Raw genomic sequence first — 19,212 nt, forward strand, 5'->3', positions numbered from 1 at the left:
GAGGTTCCTGCCCCCTACACAGAGGTCCTTTCCCGTCTTCCCAAAAAAGCATCAGAGTGGTAGGAGGTTTGTCCTGGAGGTCTGGTGTCAGGACCTAAGGGGAAGAGGTTAGGAGGGCACTGCAGGGAGCCAGGGCACCCTCTGGACAGAAACAGCTCCAGGGGACCACCAGGCTTTTTCCTTCTCAGCTGACATTCTCTCCCTTGTCACACAGCCCATATAAAAATGAAGCAGCAGCAATTTTTATTGAGGGACCTAAACTGAAAATAGGTTTAGAACATAATTTAAAAAAATAAAACAGCAAAAGTAGCAAAAAATATATGACCTTTTTAAAAACATTTTCCTTTTTTTTTTTCTTTTTTCTTTGTTTTTAATATATAGCAACTGATGCCTCCCAGCCACCAGGAGCATCTTACCCAAGGGGTAAATCTCTGGTAACGACCCTTTTAAAAAGACATGTAAATATATACTCAGATTTATACACTTTGTGTTTTCTTCATAGCTATGTACAATGCCCCCCATTTGGGGCTGGGCCCCAGGGCCACGACACTGCTCCCTGCCTCTGCCTCCCCACCCTCTGGTACCAGGTATTTGGTCAGCAAAGCAAATTAGTATCGGAATTAATAAGCCACTGGCACCATCTATCTGGAGCAGAGGTTGCCTTCAGCTGAGGCCCGTCAGCCGAGGCCCGGAAGCACTGGCCTCCCCTCACTACTGCTTTGGCCCTGAGGACGAGGCCCCTTGCCATCAGAACTCAGGCTTACAGGTTACTGGAAGCAGACAAAACCAATGCAGGAAAGCTCAGTCAGCTCTCGCTTGCGTGCCTGCTTGGCTTGGCTCCCACTCCCTAGCCCTCTGGGCAGAGCCAGGTGGCGGGAGGGGTCTTGGTCCAACACGTGGGAGGGAACGAAGTGGCCATGAGCAAGTACCTGCCTCTCTGCTCTTCTCTCTCACAAGCAGGTTGAGAGGAGGAGGACGGAGAGGTGAACTCCATGGGGTGAAGGCCTCAGGTAGGTAGCTGGCTCCTGCCAGCAGGAAAGGGGCAGAGGGGAAGGCAGTGAGTCCCACAGGGAGGGGTGGGGGGTGAGGGTGACAGCTGATGAGGGGGTCTGGGCAGGAGGGACGGGGGTGCTAGTCAGCGTCGTTTGAGTCCGCCATTGGCAAGCTGGGCTGGGTGTCGGGGCAGACACGGCTCCTCAGGCAACGGCTCATGAGAGAAGACGGAATCCTCCCCCGAGGAGCAGGTGGAGCTTCGGGTGTCAGGGAAGCTCGGAGAGTATTGGTCCAGGGGCACTGACAGGTCCAGGTACTCCTGTGCAAGGAGAGACACAAGATCCGGCACCCTGCCCCCTGAGGCAGTGCTCACTCACAAGGCTGCACCTAACTGAAGGCCTAGGATAGGACAGCCTCACCTGGTTGGAGGTCAAGGCCACGATGCGATCCAGGTCTTCCACCAGCTGCTTGAAGGTAGGTCTTTGAGAGGGCACTGCATGCCAGCAATCCCGCATCATCATGTACCTGGGACAGGAGGACAGACACGGGCTCGTGCTGAGGAACGACTAGGAAGGGCTGCTTTCTCTAGCTAAGCCCCCTTCTGCCTCCACTCCTCCCCCAGGGCCTGACTTGGGACCTCAGGGGTCTGCCCATGCTTACAGCTCATTGGTGCAGTTACTGGGCTTGTCCATTCGATGACCCTCCTTCAGCAGCTTGAAAAGCTCCTCCACAGGCACACCAGGATACGGGGAGCCTCCCAGAGTGAAGATTTCCCAAAGGAGCACCCCAAAAGACCAGCTGTGGATGAGCAGCACAGAGCCACTGGGTCTTATGGGCACAGAACTAGGCCAGCCTCAAATCCTTCCCATCTCTCCCTGAGCACACCCTCCCGACCCTCCCCTCCCCCAGAGCCAGTGCTGGAGAACACACTGCCCTTTCAGCCTCCACTGAGCCAACAAAACACATGGACACGTAACAATGTTCTGTTCTCACGATGGAAGGAGACCCCCATATCAAGCCAGAGGGGAATGCAGGACTCTACTGTGCTGGAATTCTCTTTACCAAGGATCTCTGGTCATTGCTGCTGCTGCTTCTTTTTTTTTTTTTTTTTTTTTTAAAGATTTTATTTATTTATTCATGAGAGACACAGAGAGAGAGAGAGGCAGAGACACAGGCAGAGGGAGAAACAGGCTCCCTATTGGGAGCCCGATGCAGGACTCAATCCCAGGACCCCGGGATCATGACCTGAGCCAAAGGCAGAGGCTCAACTACTGAGCTACCCAGGCACCCCTCATTGCTTCTTTCAAACTCACACGTCACTCTGGTGGGTGTAGATCCGGTCAAACAAGGCCTCAGGTGCCATCCACTTCACAGGCAGCCGGCCCTGCAAGTGGCATGGGGGAGGTGAGGGGTAGCTTGGGACTGTGCAATGTGGTACCAAGCAGGGGCACACATGGGACAGGACGTGGGGAGGAGGACGCGTGCTCAGTTCATCCCATCAAGCAAGGCACCTGAGCTGGGTCTCAGCCTGGGGATTGAAAGGGGAGAGTGCCTAATGGACAGAGTCCCAGGAGAAGGACCCGGGCCCAGGTCTGGCCTCAGCACTTACGTTGGTTGTCTTTTTATAGTAGTCGATGTGGTGAATGTCCCGTGCAAGGCCAAAGTCTGCGATTTTCATCACGTTGTCCTCTGTCACCAGCACATTCCTGGCAGCCAGGTCTCGGTGTATGCACTGTGGAGAGAGGAGGCTGTCCCTCTGTGCCAGTGCCCAGACTCTATCAGCCTCTGCCCCAGCACTGATTGCTGCCACCCACCGTCGGGCCTTCCCCCTGCCCACACCACGATCCCTCGACCTAGGTCGAGGCTAGGAGGTCCCTCGCTTCCACTTCAAAGCCAGCCATGCCAACACTTCCAGCTCCAGGCACCTCAATCACATTAGCAAACCCTCAGCCTGGGTCTCCTGTGCCGCTCCTCCCAACTCTAAGCTCTGGATCTGCACCCAGGGAGGCTGAACCCAGATGCTTCTGTCCAGTCTGTGCAATGTGTGCTCTTATACCCCGGTTCCCCAGCTGCAATACATCCACAGTGGGCTGGGGCTCAGGCAAAGCGTCTGTTTACTGAGCACCAAAACCATACTCGATGCCGTCACACATGATGTCATTGCACCCCATAACCAACCCACAACACAGGAATTGTCATTCTTTCTTCCTCTTAAAGATTTTATTTATTTATTTATTTATTTATTTATTTATTTATTTATTTATTTGAGAAAGAGAGAGAGAGAGAACTCAAGCATAAGCAGTGGGGAGGAGCAGAGGGAGAAAGACAAGCAGGTTCCCCACTGAGCTCTGAGCCCAAAGAGGGGCTCGATCCCAGGACCCTGGGATCATGCCCCTGGGCTGAAGGCAGATGGTTAACTGAGCCACCCAGGAGCCCCTATTCTTTAGTTTAGAGATGTGTAAGTAGCTGCCTAGGCACAGACAGAAAGTGGCAATGCACAGATTAGAACCTTATCCAGTGTAAAAAAAAACAAAACAAACAAAAAAAAAACCTTAACCAGTTGGATCCGAAGGCCACAAGGCTACCTACACCAGCTATCCTGACTGATGTCCCTGAAAACCTAAGACAGCACAAGCAGGTGGTGCTACAGACGTCTACACCCCAGATTCAAAGTCATACCTTAGAGGACAAGGAAGGTTCAATTCCTACCCCAGCTTCACCCAAGGGAACCTTCAGGTACCATACCTTCTTTGAGGCAAGATATTCCATGCCTCGGGCCACCTGATAGGCGCAGGATACCAGGTCCTTGGAGGAGAGCTGCTCCTCTGGGTTGTGGCTGGGATTGTAACAGTACTCCAGCCCAGGAGGCCTCCGGGCCTGCAGGTACTCCCGTAAGTTGCCTTTGGAAGCATACTCCACGATGACGTACAAGGGACCTGGAAGCGTGAGGAAAGAAGGGCCATCAGGGCGGGTGGGCAGGTGCCCTGGGCCAGCCTTACAATGAGGAAGCCCCACCCCCAACCATACACCACGTGTTTGTTCCCCAATCCTAACCACCTTTAGGGAGCCTGGGTAGTTCATCCCCAGAAAGCCAAGGAAATGATTCTTCCCAGAATACTCCAGGAAGTTCCCCAGAAAAGCTCGGGGGGGGGGGGGCAGGAGGAAGAACCCTAATTTAGATCACACGTGGTTCTCCCCGCTCCACACCGTATGAATCTAGGTACTTGTATTCTCCGATGGGCGCCAATGGGCATCAGCTCAGACGCCAACTACTGCTAAACTGGCCTCTCCTCTTACCCTCCTTCTTCCTTCCCTAAGCATAGCCAAGATGCCTGGTCACTGATTATCACACCGCCCCAGCAGGCACTGCTATCTGAGTGGGAGGCCCAGGTTCTCAGCTGAGACCGTAGGCCAGCCGGGGTGGGAGAGCAGGCCTTGCTTGGTGCCTACCATCCTGCGTGCATGCCCCCAGCAGGTTGATGATGTTCTTGTGCTTTCCGATCATCTTCATCATCTCCATTTCTGAGATCAGGTCTGACAGGTCTTTCTCTGTAGCATCCGCTTTACACACAAACCAGGACACGAGACTCATTTACTTGGAAGGGAGGCCAAGGAGGGAAGCAAAGGAAGAGGGGATGGCATGTATGCTGGAGGAGGCCCTGTTCTCCCGGACTTGCTTCTCTCCTCCCCATTTCACACCCAAATCGACAGTCCCTTCCCCCTTATGTGAGCTACTGGCAATAGGTGCTCATGTGCAGGGTGGAAGACAGGATGAGAAAAAGCAGCTAACGATGGGGTCTGGAATAAACACCTGACTGCACCACAGCCCAGACTGATGCCAAGGGACAAAGTGAGATGGGTAAGAATGCCCTTCCCAGGCAAGGCTAAGCCAGCCATGTAGCGGGTGTGGACAGTGCCAGGGCACCGGAGAGAATGTTCTACATGGCCTAAGGCCCAGAGTTTGCTTGGGAAAGGAAGGGATCATTTTTGCAAGGAGAGAAACATCACTTACACTTCAACATCTTCACGGCCACTTTGGTCACACGGTTGGGTTTGTCCTTGTCCAGCCCAATGGCCTCTGCCAATACCACCTGCCCAAAGCAGCCCTCTCCCAGGGGTTTGCCTAAAACCAGCCTTTTGGGGAAATAAATGGTGGTGTGAGTTGGGGCTGGTACAGTTTCAACCTTAAGAGGACATCCCATCTCCACCCCTCCATATTCTATCCAATTGAGAGCAGAAAGCATCAATTGTTATTTCTGAATGCATCTGGTAACACCTTCGGGGGTGGGGGGACGGACTTCCTCAGAGGCTGACAAAGTATCACCTGTCTCGAGGCAGTTCCCAGCGAGGGTCTTCGGGAAGCTCATATTCAGAGACTCCAGCCAGCATGGGTGTTCCACTTGAGGAGAGACGTGAGGGCCGAACCAGCAGAACCCCAGAGTTCATGGATGCACTAGAATCAGCTGACACCTGCAGGGAAGTGTGGGGTCACCCTTCTAACGAGGATGGGGTTGGGGGTTGAGCAGCAGCAGAGTCCTGCCATTCCTAGTCAGGGCTTTCCACCAATGGCAGAGGTATGCATCTGTTATCTGATGTTCTCTCTCCAGTACAGAGTGGCAGGAAGACCACAAGAAATCTGAAGACCTAAGTTCTAAAGCTGACTTATTTTTGCCACCAGCTAGCCTTTTCACTTACCTTTAACACAAGCAGACCAAATCTTGCTCTTCCAGACCTACATATAACCTATCATCACAATCACAACTCTATCCTTGTCTCCATTCTTTGTGAAAATTCTGCCTCAGATTATGGATCCCCCCCTCCCTTTTATTTAAGATTGTATTTATTTGGGAGAGCGAGCAAATGAGAGCACCAGCAGGGGGGAGAGGGAGAAGCAGTACTCCTCGCTGAGCAGGGAGCCTGACACGGGGCTTGATCCCAGGACTCTGGGATCATGACCTGAAGTGAAGGCAGAGGTTTAACCTGAGCCACCCAGGCGCCCTGGATTATGGATTCCTAACTCCCAAAGCACCCTCCAGAATTAGCACAGCTCTGAATGAATGTCCCCTCCTTTCACACGCCTTCACCCTCTGTTCCATTTCCTTGGATGAGAGGAGGGTGGCATCCTGAAGAGGGAGAGGCCTCCTGGCACCTGACTCAGGTCCTCTTCTCCATCTTTGTACCTCTAACTGGCCCTCGGGGACTGTTCAAAAGTACAGGATGAGTTGCACATCAGGCCTGTCTAGGGCCTTCTCCTGATCCATGTGCCAGGTGAATAGGGGGCCTGCAGTTGGGGTACGATGGGCAGACTGAATTCATGGGCAAGCATAGCTTGGAACCCACCTTGGGAGCACCTAGGACATTCCACTGCCCCTGGCCCAGAAGCTAGAAAGCCAAGCTGGTTGGGCACAGAGGAGAGGACAGGGCATTCAATGGTCCCGGAGGAGCCCTGGGGGCCCAGGGAGAGAAGGTGGTGCAGTGTACAGACCCCCTATCTACTTTCTGTTACCTGTCTGCGCAGAGGGATGCTCTTGGCCAGCTTGTGCACAGCCATTTGGCTGTGGAAGTCGCTCTTTTTGGTGCCACTCTTCATCTTGTAGATGATGACAGAGCCCACCATGCAGGAGATGAGGAAGGCCCCTGTGCAGTAGATGATGATCTCCAGGTATAGGGGCGAGGTCATCGCTGCTGGCCTCTCTTCCAGGGCTGAGTCAGTGTGGACAGGATGTTAGCAGGCTCTGGGGGCCCAGCTTCATAGGAAAAACCACCCCCCTATCTCCTGTCCTCTGAGGATTTTCAGGGCAGACAGGAACCAAGTTAGGTCCCAGCTGGGACCGAGCTCTGGCACCGAACCTTTGAGTCTTCCTAATCCTGACTCAAATCCACCAAGAGGAATGGACTAGAACTATACCACTACCTGGGGTCCATGCTCACTCATTCAGGAGCCCACCTTGCTCAGGCGGAGGGCTCCTTACTCAGGAGCCCTCCCAGCTGGCCTACTGGGATCCATGGGTATCAGGTACCCATCAGGGCTTGCTCAGTCTCCTCATGGAAACCTGGGCCTTCTCCACAGAGTCCCAGCACCGAGTGTATTCACCTATCACATGGGACAGATGACCCACTTATGAGTCCTTGGTCCTTGACAGCCCGTGAGCATCCCTGAGGGCCAGACTGGCACCGTGCTCATTTCCACATGCTGCAGCGCCTCGCATATTGTGACACATAATTAAGACAAGGAGGAGAGGGAGGGAACCCAGTCTGCGTCCTGATGATATTTCACTTCCTGCCTATGCCATGTGGGTCGGGTCAGACATGTAAATATTTGCATCTAGCTACGTCACAGGCAAAACTAACTTCATTTCCAATCACGTCTGGACTGCTTGAGATGAGAACATAAGCTCCGCTGCACTTGAGAATTCTACTCAGGCCCTTACTCCTAAAACTGATTAAGGAAATTGGGGGAGGAGGCATCGTCTTATCCTTGTCCTCCACCTTCCATTTGGAATCTAGCCTGGTTCCACAGAAGCCCATCGAACTCAAACTACCCATCCCTTGCTCATGAGAAGCTGGGAGGCTTCCCAAAGGCTCCATCCCCACCAGTGTGAATGCCCCTCTTCCTTGCATGGCTTTCTCCCAAAGACACCAGCCAGCCAGCCAGCCAGGGGACAACCCCCACCCCCCCTACCCCCCGCCGACAGAGGTGCAAGGTGTGGCCCAAGATGGAACCCAACGCACTCCCCAGCCTGACAAGGAGACAGCAGAGCTAATAACAAGAGGAAGTGTTTCTGTTTTTTTCTCTCTCTGGTGGAGACACATGAAGACAACCACGTGGGAGCACACACAGGACAAAGACAGTGACAGGGTAAAAACAGAACGCTTCTCTGCCTCAAGCAGGGTTGTTCTCAGATCCCATGGGGCAGGCAGGGCAGAGGAAGAGAGAGGAAGAGGTCAGTATAATCAGCAGCAACAGGAGGAGCACAGCACCCAGACCCATTGCAGGACGCTCACAAGCAATGATGAACAACCCACCACCTCAGCAGGCTGCAGGCTCCTTCCTTCCTAACCCAACTCACAGACCTTCACTCTTAGGAGCCAGAGATGATAAATGGGCACCACTGAGTCCCATGTGGCCTCCCAAGTCAGGCCTTACTTGAATAAGACTCCAGCTCACTCTTCTGGGTGAAATCTCTCTTCTGAGATCAGAGGATGGCAGGGTGGGCTAGCACTGTTCCTTACAAGGAAAAAGCGCCCTCTCTACAGAACATGTCCAGCCTCTCAAGATCTCTGGGACCCACAAAAAAGGATCAGACAAGTCAGAGAAGGCTGCTGGACCCAAGGAGGGAAGGAGCCTGCCCTGCAGGAGAGCCCAGCTGCAGGTTAACCCCAGATTCCATGCATGCATCGCATGGGCCAAGGGGGAGATCCAGATGCAGGTACATAGGGGATAGGCCTCCGTGCTCCTGCAGAATGAGGACAGCTCCCACGAGAGCTGAGAGGACTTGACACTCAAGCTCAGACAAATTGCCAGGGCCACCCACGGGCCCCTGGAGCCCATTGCTCTACCTGTCCTGGCTCTGTGTTTCCCCCGGCCCCACGATGCATGCTCCCCCCGTGCCCATGGCGAGGGCAGGACATCGAGAGGAGAAGTGCAGTGTATACCTTCCAAAACGGTCAACCATGCAGAGTGATGGGAGAGTCCGATAGAGTTACCCGCCAAGCACGTATACTCCCCCGCGTCCTCAAAGGAGACATTCCTTAAGTGAAGCACTTCCATCTCTTTGTCGGTGGTATTAACTCCGGCAGTCTAGAAGAGACAACGGAAGCAAAATGGACAAGCACGGGACGTGAGACCTCTAAAAGACATGGAGGGACGGAGGGAGGAAGAGAAGGGGGAGAAACCGGAGGAAGAAATGCTCCCCAGCGTCTCCTTTGCAACAAGGAACACACAAAAACCACCAGGCAGTGAGACCTGTTAGAGGAAAGACAGTGAGACCCTGGGGGGGGGGGGCTCTGCAGACCTGAGACGCTGCTGGCTGGTTACGACCCTTCACCAGATGCTGGCAGCCCCGGGCCCGTCCAAGCATGCGGGCGGGTGGCGGGCAGCATGGAGAAATGGGGCCCGGCGGCGGGGGGCTGTTTGGTTTCAGGTTGACGAAATCAGAGGGCACACACAGAAGGGGTGGAAGGGTGCTGTGGACACGCGTACACGCACAAACATGCACACACATGTGCACACGGCCTGCTGGGTTTGCCAGGGGACTCTTGGCCCCTTCTCCTCTCCTGCCATTCAAACCTCGGCCTGCAGTGTCACAGTGTCATTCCGCACGCAGCCAGATGGTCCCCACGAGTACACACACAGCCAAGGGGCACACACAAGGGAGGCACAGAGGGAGCAGACACCAACAAGGTACCAAACCAAAGCAGCCTCCCAGGCCGGGTATTTTTCCATGGCTCTGGGCTCTAGAAAATACAGCAGAGTAACAGGGAGAGGTGGGTGCTGGCTTCCCCATCTGCCCCAGCAGCGTGGGGCTTGAATCGAACTCCCAGCACAGGGCCCCGTCCAGCTCCCCATTACCTTTTGCCACAGGTCTGGTGACAGTGAGCCACGCAGACTGGTTAGCTTCACCAATATAATTGGAAACCTTACACACATACTCCCCGCTCTGGGCCTCTGTCACATTGAATAAGGTCAGCACCTCCGCATCCGAGCTATTAATCCCCGAATGCTAGAATAAACCAACGACAAGCCAGTCAGGGGGGCAAATGCTCACACGTGGCCATGCTTTGCTCCCACGCGATGTGAAGGCAGGCCCAGGGCGCTAAGGCGAGGGAAACACCTGTGAGATCTGTCATCTTTCCCTTTTTACTAGGATCAAACAAGTGGCCTTCAAAGGCCCAAAGTGATCTGATTGAAAAATGAATTTAACAGGAAAATCGCGGCTCCCAGATGAACGTTGTGTCAGACCCTCTCCTCTGGGTCCAGGGCCAGGATTTCGAAGGGAGCCGGTGGCAAGGGCCCAGGCCATGGCCTCATTTTCTACACAGCAGTTTCAGCACCACAGTGAAGAGAAGGGATGGCCAGTAAAACTCCGGGACAGCCAAGCGGGAGGGGGGGGGGGGTTGGGGGGGTTGGGGGTGGCCTAACTTTGGCCAGGAGTTAAACACGTTCCCAGCCTCTGCTGACTTCTTATTGCAAGGTCCCTGGGGAATTAGGCAATTACCTTCCCTGGATTAGTGAGGCATTCAGGGGACAAGGGAAGTCTAGGAGTGAGAGGAAAAAGGAAGAAGAGGCCATTACTCCTGACGCTGTTTAGGATTTACCTGCAGCATCTGCTTTTCCAACTCTACCTAAAGAGTCGTGCCCTTATCATTCATCCACTTGTCTGCCAGAAAGGACATGACTGGGGAAAATAGGGCAGAATCTGAGAAACATTTGCTGGAAAGGCTTTGGAACCGGGCGATGGAAAGTCATGAGTCCAAATGCCTTCCCTGAGTAGCTGGCCCCAAAGCCTGAGCAAAGTCCCCCTCAAAGCTCTTTAGAAACTGGCAATGCCCACCCCATGCCCAGCCCTCTGTTTCCACTGCACTCCCACTCTGTGGCCTGTCACTGGCTCTGGGGAATGTGGCTAGGTCCCTATTTCAAATGGAACAGGTGTCTGAAGGGTAAGGGATGTGTCCCAGTTGCTGGCACTGAGCCTGACCACAGCTAGTTGGGCCCAGGGAGGTTCAGGTCTCCTTCCCAGCACCCAGCCCATGGAGACAGGTGCCAAGATTACCTTCAAGATCTGGACATAAGGCAGGTTGTCGGGACCAATCTTACTCCCATTCACCTCGATGTGCTTGAGCCACTGGATATGCGGCTGTGGGTCACTGTACACCTTACACATGAACTCCACATTGCTGCCCAGGGCCACTGTCTTGTTGGCAGGCAGCCCCGCCTGCAGGATGGGCCGGTGAGGGGACCGCTCTGTGGAGGAAAAGAGAGGAGAGGCTTGTCAGGCCCTGCCATCACCTGCTCCAGGCTGGGATGCTGACAGAGGGCATACCAAAGACCACCAAAGAGAAGAGTGCTCCCCCCTCAGCTTTTCCAGTGGGCAGAGCATTTCCAGTCTCTGCTGAGCCCTGGCCCCTCGACCCTGAGCGGAGGGGAAAAGGTCCCAGGCTCTGAGGAACTTCCTCCGCAAGGCAATGCATCCATTTTCATGGGCACCAGAAGTCTCTCCTGCCTTAATGGAGACTCCTATAACCTCAGTCACACCCCCCAGACCTCCCTAACTAAAATCACAGAGTCATTGCCTTAATCCGCTCTTCTGCAGAGTAGAAAGAACAGCGCTGGCTTTGCAGAGCCCATGAGAACTGCGGGGTGTAATGTGCCCAGCAGGCTACTGGCATCCAGAGAGCAGTAGCCACCAGGATGCTGTATGTGATGCCCTCTCCAGTCACCCCTTGCAGGAGACTGGCCACAGCACCTTTCACCTTTCATGAGTCCTAGTAGCATCCAATCCTCTTAACTAAATGCACAAAACAGACACGAGACCTGCTTCAGGTGACAGTCCCATTAAATGCCCCTGCCAGCCTGACTCGACCCCTAAGGAAACCTGGATCCTGTGGCTGTTTTCTTTGCTCTAAGTCCTGTTCTCTTTGCTCTAAGTCCTGTTCTCTTTGCTCTAAGCTCTTTTAACCCTGTTGCGCTGCCTTCTCACCCACGACATCGAGCTGGTAGGTGTGGTTAATGCTGCCATATTCGTTCTCCACAATGCAGGTGTAGTTGCCCTTATCAGAAGGCACCACGGAGTCCATTATGATGCTCCAGGTGGCGTAACGGACCTGAGGGGAAACATGCCAGAGAGCTCCAATGAGGGTCTGAAGTTAAATGGAAGCCGGAGCCATACAGAAGCATGGGTGCCCTGTGGCACTCACCCTCCAATCCCAGCCCAGAGCACATGGCCTGCATGGCACGGGAGCCAGGACTGGGCAGAGACCGCCACCCTGGTCCATGTTCACTGCAAGAACGCATCAGGCAGATTGGCAGATGGGGATAAAGCACTCTGGAGGTCTGCCTGCCATAGCCAGGGCCATCTGCGATCTGAACTATGTGACTCCTCCATTCTCCCAAATACACCGGGGCTTCCCCCTATTTGCATGTTCATATCCTGAGTTGCAAAAGCTCCCTGGAAAGACTTCAGCTCTGTCTACCCCTGACCTCTTCTTTTAGAAACCATTTCCTCTGGCCCAACCCTGGGTCAGAATGGCTCTCACTGTCCCTCTGTGCCCCTGTTGATGTACAGATCATGGCCAGCCCTTTTTTTTTTTTTTTTTAAAGATTTTATTTATTTATTGATGAGAGACACAGAGAGAGAGAGAGGCACAGACATAGGCAGAGGGAGAAGCAGGCTCCATGTGCAGGGAGCTCGATGTGGGACTCGATCCGGAGACTCCAGGATCACAGCCTGAGCCAAAGACAGACACTCAACCACTGAGCCACCCAGGCCTGCTTTTTATGACAAGGTTCAACGATGCCTCCCATCCTATTAGACTGGAAGTTCTTTGTGGGAAAGAACACTGCTTTGTACCACTCATGGCAGTGCCTTGCATACAGCAAGTGTTTGATCGTTAATTTATAATATTTCCCTATTTTTCCTGATCTCTGCTTTTCTTTCCTTTTAAAGATTTTATTCTTTTAAGCAAGCTCTACACCCAACCTGGGGCTTGAACTCAGAGCCCTCTGACCACAGAGTTGCACGCTCTACCAGCTGAGCCAGCCATGTGCCCTGATCTCTGCTTTCCTTATATCAGATTAATGGGAAAAGAGCAGCTAGGTGAGATGGGATAGCAGGATGATCAGAGTTTAAAGAAAGGATTAGGATGAAGAAGTTATTGCTAGAAACACAGATGGGCAAAGGACACAGACAATTCACATGGCCGGAAACAGAAGTTGCTTATTAACATATGAAAATTTGAAACCTGTTAGTTAAGTAGAACAATGCACAAGAGAAGAGTGAGTTACTTCTGTCATCTATCAGAGTTGTTGGCTCAGGTATGGTGAGCTTGTCATCCTCATACTCGAGCCATGGGAAGATGAATTAATTTTCTCTTTTTGGGAAAGGAACTGTTACCACAATAAAATTAAAAAAATAAAATCACACCTCAGCTCATTACATCATCCTCCATCAAAGTAAGTATCACAAAAAACATTACATCTTCCTGATGTACTTGGAACTCTACTGCCCAGTACGCTTTCTGGGAAGACGTGTTCAAGAAATGTTCATGTGGCCAGCCCGGTGGCTCAGCGGTTTAGCACTGCCTTCAGCCTAGGGCCTGATCCTGGAGACCCAGGCTCCCTGTGTGGAGCCTGCTTCTTCCTTTGCTGGTGTCTCTGCCTCTCTCTGTGTCTCTCATGAATAAATAAATAAAATCTTAAAAAAAAAATGTTCATGTAATAAAAAAATAAATGAATGAGTAAAATTACCTACTTACCAGGAGAGAGAAAGGTAAGTGGGAACTATGTATTAAGGGCCTAAAAAAGGGGCGCCTGGGTGGCTCTGTTGATTAAGCGTCTGCCTTCAGCTCAGGTCATAATCCTGGGGTCCTGGGATGGAGCTGAGTGTGGGGCTCAGAGGGCAGTGTGCTCCTCTCTCTCCCTCTCCCCTCCCCCACCATGCATGTTCTCACTCGCTCTGCTCTCTCTCTGAAATAAAGGAAAAATCTTTAAAAAGGGGAAGGTGCTTTAAAAAATGCTTATGCTTTGGTCTAGTAACTTTGCTTCAAGCCACCTGTCCTGGGAGAAGAACATTTAAAATCACCAGCAAAGATTTGTGTTCAAAGATATTCGCCACAGGGACGCCTGGGTGGCTTAGCGGTTGGGCGCCTGCCTTCAGCTCAGGTCATGATTCTGGGATCCGGGATCGAGTCCCACATCAGGCTCCCTGTGAGGAGCCTGCTTCTCCCTCTGCCTGTGTCTCTGCCTCTCTCTCTCTCAGTCTGTGTCTCTCAAGAATAAATAAATAAATCTTAAAAAAAAAATATTTGCCACAATAGTAATAGTCAAAAACCAGAAAATGCCAAATATCACAAACCAGGTCATTAAGTGAAACATTTTAATAATGAAATACTATATAGTCATGAAAAATTATCTCAAGCACATGGCAAAAGACTCATGTTATAATGTTAACAAGTGACAAATTATATACATTAATGTGATTACATAAGAACCACATACACAGAAAAAAGACTCTTTTTCTTGAGAGAGAACGTATAAACATGTGAGGTGGGAGGGCAGAGGGAGAAAGAGAGAATGTTAAGCAGGCTCCATGCCCAGTGCAGAGCCCAACGAGGGGCCTGATCTCACGACCTGAGCAGAAAGAGCTAGACGCTCAACTGACAGCCACCCAGATGCTCCAAGACCGAAAAGACCTGAAAATTTTATTTGCAGTTTTTTTGTATTTGAAGTTTTTCTAAAGCACACTGTGTCTTTTAATTTTATTTTTTTTAAAGATTTTATTTATTTAATCATGAGAGACACAAAGAGAAAGGCAGAGACACAGGCAGAGGGAGAAGCAGGCTCCTCGCGGGGACCCCAACATAGGACTCCATCCCAAGACCCCAGGATCACAACCTGAGCCGAAGGCAGATGCTCAACCCCTGAGCCAGCCAGGTGTCTCCAAAGTGCATTGCTTTTATAGTTAGAAAGTATTACTTCAAACAATTAACAACATATAATAAGGAATTTCTAAGTAGCTTCTCCCCTTTCTCTTATACTCACTTTCACATACATATACACACACATACCTTGTAGCCTCCAATCCTGTGGTCAGGTTTGAATTCTTTGCCATTTTTCAACCAGCGCAGCGTGGGGTTGGGAGTCCCACTGGAAGGGCATTTGAACTTCACGGTCTTGGCAGCCGGCACCGCGTGCAATTTCTTTTCCATCTTTTCTGGGGATGTCCAGTACGGAGCCACGGCTGCCCAGGGAAAGCCAAGAGAGACAGGCAGGGAGCCAGTAAGGCTCAGGAGCAGGGGCCAGGCCAGGACCTGGAGGTGCCCCTCCTCCCTGCCCCACACCTGTGAACAATGCCTGCTTTACTCAGGGCACCCCAGCGATCCCACGGCTAAGCATCATGACCTCATGTGCCCTCTCCTCCCTGTCTCCAAACAATCATCTGAGCCTCCCCCTTCCCACTCCCACCCAACACCAGGCCCCAAGAGCAGTAAGGTAGGAAACAGTGTCTCACGCATACGGTTTGGTTTGGTGTTATCTGTCTCTTTCTCCTCTGAAGAGGAGTCATCATCATCATCGTCATCCTCTGAAGAGGGGAGAGCATCTATGGGAAGGAGAAGGGGGCAATGAGATCCCTCCGGGGCAGTGGGCTTCCTATTCCTAGATTGCCATCCACACCCACAGTCAGCCATAAGCATATGGCCAGTCCTGTTACAGATGAATGCAGATGCCCATCCCCATACTGGACCCCCTGTCCCCTTCTGCCCTTAGTGACAGTCTCTCTGTGGGACTGAAATGGTTAAGAACTGCATACTCTGTGCCTGTCCCCTGCCTTCCCCATCCCAATGCAGTGCCCCTTTCGGTCCAGAAGCCTCGATATTGGCCAGTCCCATCAGGGACAGCAGGTCCTCTCGACTTTAATTCCACCTTGCATTCAGAGGTTCTCTCAAGTCAGCGCCACCCAGATACGCTGGGTCTCAGGACTAGCAGCCAGGGTATCTGTGTATCCTTCTTCAGAAACCCAGACACAGATCTAGGCACAGTATGGCCAGAAACTATTTCTAAAGCCACAGGCTGAACAATTTATAGTGGGAATTTTTCTACCATGCATCTGCTAAGGTTTGGGAGCTGCCCCTCACAACCAGAGCAGATAGGGAGCCCGCAAGTGCCAACACTTCTCTGCAAGTATCCACCCCTTTTTAAAAGGCCTGACATACACATGTGGCCACCGAAACAGCGTTCATGCCAGATCTTTCTCCAGTCCTTCCTAGTGCTTTTGGGAGTCTAGAGGGAAATAAAGGACGCAAGCCTGTCAACTGAGGGGCAGATTCTAAATGATGCCTGAAGGAAAGGAGAGGAGAGGGCCAGCCCTCACCTCACCCTAGGATGTAAAGAAAATTTCAGCTCTTCTTTCACCCTACAGTTGTGCAGACGTCGTGTTCTAAAAGTGGCAGATTCCCAAAGTCACCCAGAGCTCTGGGGTTCCCTGGCTGTCCTTAATACAGCTCTAGAAGCTGGAGGACAGATGTTTTCCATGAAGCCTGGGAGTATGGCGGTGCACTCGGATCCTTTCCCATCAGAGGAGGGACCTACCTCACCACCTATTCTGGGGCTCTAACCCCTAAGCAAAGTACCAAGTCCAAATGGCAAGGGAATGACAGAATGGAAGCTGGCTGAGTCCCAGGAAGCACCTGGAGATCTGGGCAAGCTATGGTGGAAAAATCAGTGTCTTACGGACCCAAGTATATCAGCAGTCCCTTCTGAGGCAGATCCTGAAAGCCTAGATCTCCGACCTGACGCCTGCACCACCTGGCCACCCCTCCGAGAGCTAAGCCACGCGGCGGGCGAGGAGCGATGTTAGTGGGCAGCAGTTTCTGAAGCAGAGTGGGGGCAGATCGTGGAAGGGGAGGAGGTTCACCTCCCCCCCAAACCAGCAGAGACGGTTGGAGGGGTGGATCCAGGGAGAGGGCGAGGGCAGGCTTTGCTACCAACCTGAGACATTGACGGAGAAGTAGGTGGTGTCACTGCCCGAGGGACTGCTGGTCACACAAGCGTAGAGGCCGGAGTCAGCAGGCACGGAATCCCGCACCTCCACCTCCTCCCCCGTGATGCGGGTACGGTTGCTCTCCACCAGCTGCACCCCGTCCCGCAGCCAGTTGATGCTCTGCACATCGTCCCGCAGCCGACAACGAAGCTGCAGCAGGTCACCAGGGTGGACCAGGAAGGACTCCACTTCCACAGGGGCTCCCCAGGACTGGGCTGCAGCCACCCACAGGGGCCAGGAAGAGGAACCAAGGGATGGGATGGGGAAGAGGGGGAAAGGAAACAGGGAGAGACACAAAGGGAATTATGCTAGCTGGCCGCACTGAGCTGCAATGCCCCAGGGGCTACAGAGCCAGGAGGCAGGGAGCTAGAATAGGTGTCAGTGGGAAACTGCTAGCTACCTGGAACCCTACTTCTTCTTCCCTACTCCACTCCCCCAAAGGTCAAAAGAAGAAAGAGGCAAAGCCAGGAAGCAGCCACAGCAGCATTAAGCATTTCATTTCTCTCCATCCAAGGTGGGGCCCGGAGGAGAAGGCCAGCCCTCCCCAAGGGCTTTTTTCTATCCAGATGGTCCCTCCCCCCACACTTGGTTCTTTGCCAAGAATGGCCACTTCCCAGAAGAACACCCCATTTCCTTTGGGCCAGGCCAGCCTCAGTGCTTTTGCTAGTAACAGCTGAGCAAACCCTAGTCCCTCAAAAATCCAGCAGCCCCTACCTAAGTCGAGAGAACGGGGGCTCTGGGGGTCAAGTGATTCAGCCGGGAGGTGTCTGGTGCCTCGGTGAGTCAGATGTATAAGATACATATGTGCGAGAGTCGGCCCAAGCAGAGGTCAGCTCAGGGGAACCTCTGGCTAACAGGTGTCAGGCCAGAGGATTTGGAGCTTTTGACCCTATTAGGAGCAGAGGCCTGCAGCTGCCACCAAGCCCACACTTGCTCTGGCTACAGTAGCCCTCGCACACAAAGCTCCTTTCTCCTCATCCCACTGCAGGGCTCCTCGCCTCAAGCTCCCGTTCCCCTCTCCCAATGTGCAATGCATTCCTCTTCACCTCTCTATCCCTGGTTTCGGGTGCTCCATGGCTCACAGGTCTGATGCCACCTGTTCACCCACCCATCCCCTTCCTGACGAGCAACCAGGCACTCGCACTAACAAAGAAGGCCCGGAGCCAGGCACACCCGGAGTCCACTGTCCCAGACTGTTACCTGCTTCCCTGCTCCTGAGTACCTGCAAGCACAGGGGAATGGAGTTTCTATTTCCATTCGGGACATTCCCATGTGTGCCTCCCAGCATCCTCTGCCAACTGTCGTCCGTCCCCCCTCCCCCCCGCCCCAGCCCCACAAAGGTGTGCTTGTTTCAGCTCACATCTCCACTGCCCTGGGAGCCTCAGGGAGACATGCTCTCTGATGTCTCTACCTCCCCACTGGCCACCCTTCAGGTACTGTGTCCTGCTGGCTCTTAGCTACCCTCCACTTCTCTGCCTGGCTTGGGATTCGGCCTCAAAGCCTCTTCCCACTCCCAGGCTAGGTCAGATGCCCTCCCATGGCACCTGCCACACTGAAGGAAAGTCCCTTTTCTTGACTGAGTTCTGAGAGTGGGGACGGGTCATTTTTGCCCTTAAATCCCCAGCACCCCGTATGGTGCTTGGCACATAAGAGTTACCCAATAAACACCTACTGAATAAGGCAAAAAGGACATATGCACTGTTTCCTCATGGTCTTCCTTTTTAAACTTTCTTTTCTCCTTTTCCACTCTCATTGGAACCAACTCTGCAAATGATGCAGATTGCTGCTGGAAACCTTACGAAGGAAGGAATGAGGCCTTGGGCACCAGGACAAACAGCTGTTTGCCTCAGAGAGGCCAAAGGCTGTAGGCTCCGACCCTTTTCACCTCCAGGGCTGTCTTACATACCGGGTCAACATGAGTCATCCAAAGTGGGAGTGCTGCTTCAAAAGGGTCTGGAAGCCACCACGCTAACAGTCATTTATATTTTTGTGAATTGGGTCAAGAGGAACACCACAAAGGTGAGCAGACCACATAAGTGATTAAAAATAAGCTTTTGTGGGTCTTAAAAAAATGGTTATTCTTTCCACTTTTAATGGTTTGTGGTTTTGCTAAAAGAAGGGAGAAGAAAAGCAGTTCAGATTTGACCCTTAAGGAAAAGGGACACTCCTACTGATCAAATAAATCTCCATTCCCTCCAATGACCTCACTGGTTAAATATTTTGCAGTTCCTGATCTGTATGAGCCATTGGTCAAACAGTAAACTCGGTAAATTCAAATTCTTAGCCTCTGGCATCACAGCCTATTTTGACAGGTCCCGGGACAAAGAGGTAGTGAGGAGAACACAGGCATTTCCCCAAGAGAAAGTAGCCAAGGAACGCTGGCCCCGTGGAGCCTAGCTCTGGCTGATGCTGGTGTGGATCCCTAATATCCCGCTCCCCCCACCTTGCAGGAGGATGTGCA

The 19,212-nt window shown here is 52.5% G+C and overlaps 1 protein-coding gene across 4 annotated transcripts in view; it reads right to left on the bottom strand.

The window, feature by feature from the left end:
- Positions 1–220: 220 nt before the first annotated feature.
- Positions 221–19,212, bottom strand: part of FGFR1 (fibroblast growth factor receptor 1) — a 49,597-nt gene continuing 30,605 nt past the window's right edge. The window contains exons 3-18 of one of the 4 annotated variants that reach the window (XM_055334642.1): positions 16,700–16,966; positions 15,228–15,311; positions 14,779–14,951; positions 11,694–11,817; positions 10,767–10,957; positions 8,650–8,794; positions 6,500–6,696; positions 5,318–5,463; positions 5,006–5,127; positions 4,444–4,554; positions 3,739–3,929; positions 2,603–2,725; positions 2,307–2,377; positions 1,654–1,791; positions 1,413–1,518; positions 221–1,312 (exon numbers count right to left, since the gene is read on the bottom strand). In XM_055334642.1, the coding sequence (XP_055190617.1) occupies positions 1,136–1,312; positions 1,413–1,518; positions 1,654–1,791; positions 2,307–2,377; positions 2,603–2,725; positions 3,739–3,929; positions 4,444–4,554; positions 5,006–5,127; positions 5,318–5,463; positions 6,500–6,696; positions 8,650–8,794; positions 10,767–10,957; positions 11,694–11,817; positions 14,779–14,951; positions 15,228–15,311; positions 16,700–16,966 (2,366 nt within the window). In that variant the 3' untranslated portion in view covers positions 221–1,135. Of the gene's footprint in view, positions 1,313–1,412; positions 1,519–1,653; positions 1,792–2,306; positions 2,378–2,602; positions 2,726–3,738; positions 3,930–4,443; positions 4,555–5,005; positions 5,128–5,317; positions 5,464–6,499; positions 6,697–8,649; positions 8,795–9,565; positions 9,717–10,766; positions 10,958–11,693; positions 11,818–14,778; positions 14,952–15,221; positions 15,312–16,699; positions 16,967–19,212 lie in introns of all 4 variants that reach the window. The other 3 variants (XM_055334641.1, XM_055334640.1, XM_055334643.1) reach the window with 3 other exon arrangements.

This window comes from Nyctereutes procyonoides, unplaced genomic scaffold (assembly GCF_905146905.1).
Source record: "Nyctereutes procyonoides isolate TBG_1078 unplaced genomic scaffold, NYPRO_anot_genome, whole genome shotgun sequence".
Lineage (NCBI taxonomy): Eukaryota > Metazoa > Chordata > Mammalia > Carnivora > Canidae > Nyctereutes > Nyctereutes procyonoides.